The sequence below is a fragment of the Hipposideros armiger genome, unplaced genomic scaffold (assembly GCF_001890085.2).
Source record: "Hipposideros armiger isolate ML-2016 unplaced genomic scaffold, ASM189008v1 scaffold_386, whole genome shotgun sequence".
NCBI classification, from domain to species: Eukaryota; Metazoa; Chordata; class Mammalia; order Chiroptera; family Hipposideridae; genus Hipposideros; species Hipposideros armiger.
The window spans coordinates 942,133-945,624 of record NW_017731736.1 but is presented as its reverse complement, the minus strand read 5'-3'; the positions used below and the strand labels follow the sequence as shown (position 1 = coordinate 945,624).

At 47.9% G+C, this 3,492-nt stretch overlaps 1 protein-coding gene across 1 annotated transcript; it reads left to right on the top strand.

Annotated features, from left to right (window-relative positions):
* The first annotated feature begins 1,639 nt into the window (after positions 1-1,639).
* On the top strand, positions 1,640-3,492 carry UTP3 (UTP3 small subunit processome component). The gene has a single exon (XM_019663205.1). It carries the CDS (start codon positions 2,011-2,013, stop codon positions 3,433-3,435), a length of 1,425 nt encoding a protein of 474 aa, XP_019518750.1. The 5' UTR covers positions 1,640-2,010; the 3' UTR covers positions 3,436-3,492.

The window sequence follows — 3,492 nt, the reverse complement described above, 5'->3', positions numbered from 1 at the left end:
TTTCTGTTTACTTTGCTCGTTCATTCAGTTTTTTAGATTCCACATATAAGTGAGATCATATGGTATTTGTCTTTCTCTGACTGACTTATTTCACTTAACGTAATAGTCTCTAGGTCCATCCATATCATTGCAAATGGTACAATTTCATTCTTCTTTATAGCAGAGTAATACTCCATTGTATAAATGTACCACAGTTTCTTAACAACCGAAATGCCCATGGGTAGATGACTGGATTAAGAAACTGTGGTACATTGGTTTCTTTCAGTCACCCAGCAAAACATACCCTCTGGTACAAGTCTGAAACTCATTCACATTGTAAAGGCAAAGAAAGGACCAATAACAGCTGACTGTGAAAGCCTGCTGTGGGAGCACAGACCCGATTTCCATACCAGATTTCCTAATGTAATATCCCTGAGTCTCTGTTTCCACATGCGTACAATAAAAGTATGTAGTTGGAATTAATGAGTCCTAAAATCCATTCCAGCTCAGGTTATCTCCCTAAGAGATGTTTGCAGTCTTGTGCATCATTCATTCACGCTATTTTATGTAGCACTGAGACAGACAGGTAATCAAATACTGTAATTTCAGTATTCATTAAACAAATCTTGATTCAACACGTACTCTGTGCCAGACACTGTACTGGATGCTTGCAATTCAGTGTTTGTAGAGATCTACTACGTGATATAGAAGAACTGAGGAAAACACAACTAAAGGAGTTAAAGAAGAGACCAAAGAGATGATGCTAAAGTGGTCTCTTCAACACAAAAGTTTCCCAAGGTCAGGGGGCAGAACTAAACCCCGTCCAACGAGGATGGCATCTATAAAGAGAGCGACGTATAAGGCATGGTAAGTGTTCTCAGCAAAGGCTGGGGAACACAGGACAAAATGCTCACAGTACTTATTCTAGTTATCATTTGGCATGTTTTTCCATGATTACTTGATTAATGTGTGTCCCGTGCTAGACCACAGGTTCCAAGAGTGCGGGTTTGTTTTTGCCCATTGTTCTCCCAAAGCCTAACACGCTGCCTCGTGATTAAACGCTGAAGAATAAATGACTAAAGGGTACACCCTTGACAGTTAAATGTCATTTCCAAAGTATCTTTAAGAATGAATCTTCTCCACTACACGGGAAGAGAAATCGTGGTGCCTTCTGCAGCTAATTTAAGTTTCTCGGAAAGAGTCAAACCCTAGAGAGAGGCTCTGTCTTCCCACCGTCACCCCTCAAGGACACAACCCCGTGGAGTCACCGACCCCTGAAAGCAGGCAGCTGGAGATGGGTTCACACACCCGCGCTGAAGCCGGGTCTGCGCTCTCGCCGGGACGCCAGGAGTCCAGCGGCATCGGCGGCGCCTCAGGCTATGGTGCCCAGAAAAAGTATTTGGACGTTGCGGAGAGAAAAAAACAACCTCATTAACTTCCACACGGATAGGGACAGAATACCAAACAATTCCAGTAAACACGGAAATCTTACACATGGGCACTCAACTCCAAGTGGTACATGCGCAGTACAGCTTACTGCACAGCCCCAGCGCCTCTCCTAGTAGAGACAGAGCGCCCTCTACTGGTCCTGGCGACCTGGCCTCGCGGTTCCGTCAGGATACCGCCCCCACCCCACCTCCGCCACGCCCAGGCTCGCCAGAGTAAGAGCAGGTCTCCCCAGAGGGCCCTACGGAACTGAACTCCCTATACCTATTGTTGCTACACGGAAAGATTTTAATTCACCGGAATCGATTGGCGTCAAAGGGCAAAGCGAAAAAGGAGTAGCTTTTAACGTGACTAGGCCTGCAGGACCGAGCGGAAGTCCTGATTCACACCCCACACGAAGAGCATCCTGGGGGCCGGAAGGAGGTAGGCATTCCTGCGGGCGACCGGAGCGCCGGCATGTTCGCGTGGTAGGAGACCGCGTGGCTGTTTCAGGAGGCGTGTTGCTGGAACGCGTGGCTCGTGCACGGAGGGCGAAGGTGGCGGAAAGGCGGACTTCGTTCGGTGTAGAGCCTGAGACCGCGAGCAATGGTGGGGCGATCCCGGCGGCGCGGAGCGGCCAAGTGGGCAGCCGTGCGAGCTAAGGCAGGTAGCGGCCCAGCGGACGAAAAAGAAGACGATTTAGAATTGCCACCCTCCCCAGGGGACTCCAGCTACTACCAAGATAAGGTAGATGATTTCCATGAGGCCCGCTCTCGAGCCGCCTTGGCTAAGGGCTGGAGCGAACTGGACAGTGGGGACGAGGAGGAGGAGGACGAGGAGGAGGAGGTGCTAGCCCTAGACGTCTCTGACCAGGACGATGATGGAGAGAGTGCGGGGGATGAGGACGAGGACGAGGACGATGGTGGCAGCTCCGTGCAGAGTGAAGTTGAGGCCTCTGTGGATCCCAGTTTGTCGTGGGGTCAGAGGAAGAAACTTTATTATAACACGGACTATGGTTCCAAGTCCCGAGGCCGGCAGAGTCAACAAGAAGTAGAGGAGGAGGAGAAAGAGGAGGAGGAGGAGGCACAGCTCATTCAGCGGCGCCTGGCCCAAGCCCTGCAAGAGGAGGATTTCGGGGTCACCTGGGTGGAGGCCTTTGCAAAACCGGTGCCTCAGGTAGATGAGGCTGAGACTCGGGTCGTGAAGGACTTGGCGAAAGTTTCAGTGAAAGAGAAATTAAAGATGCTGAAAAAGGAATCCCCAGAGCTCTTGGAGCTGATAGAAGACCTGAAAGTTAAATTGACAGAGGTGAAGGATGAGCTGGAGCCATTGCTACAGTTGGTGGAGCAAGGGGTCATTCCACCTGGAAAAGGAAGCCAATACCTGAGGACCAAGTACAACCTCTATTTGAATTATTGCTCCAACATCAGTTTTTATTTGATCCTGAAAGCTAGGAGAGTCCCTGCACATGGACATCCTGTCATAGAAAGGCTGGTTACCTACCGAACTTTGATCAACAAACTGTCAGTTGTGGATCAGAAGCTGTCCTCTGAGATTCGTTATCTACTCACACTTAAGGATGCTGCTGGAAGGAAAGAATTGAATCCAAAAGCAAAATCTACCAAGGCCAAGCCAAAATCTATTTCAGAGACTGTTGCTGCTGCTGCCTCTGCTGTTACAGATCTTTCTGATTCTGATTTTGATGAAGAAGCTGCACTGAAATACTATAAAGAAATCGAAGACAGGCACAAGTTAAAGAGAAAGAAAGAAGAAAATAGTACTGAAGACCAGGCTCTTGAAGATCAAAATGCAAAGAGAGCCATTACCTATCAGATTGCTAAAAACAGGGGACTTACACCTAGGAGAAAGAAGATTGATCGCAATCCCAGAGTAAAACACAGGGAGAAGTTCAGAAGAGCCAAAATTCGCAGGAGAGGCCAGGTTCGTGAAGTTCGTAGAGAAGAGCAACGTTATAGTGGTGAACAATCTGGCATTCGTGCAGGAGTTAAAAAGAGCATTAAGCTTAAGTAAAGTTTTTAAGTTTTTTGGTAATAATTGTAGATCAATAAATCTTAATTTTTAACTGAT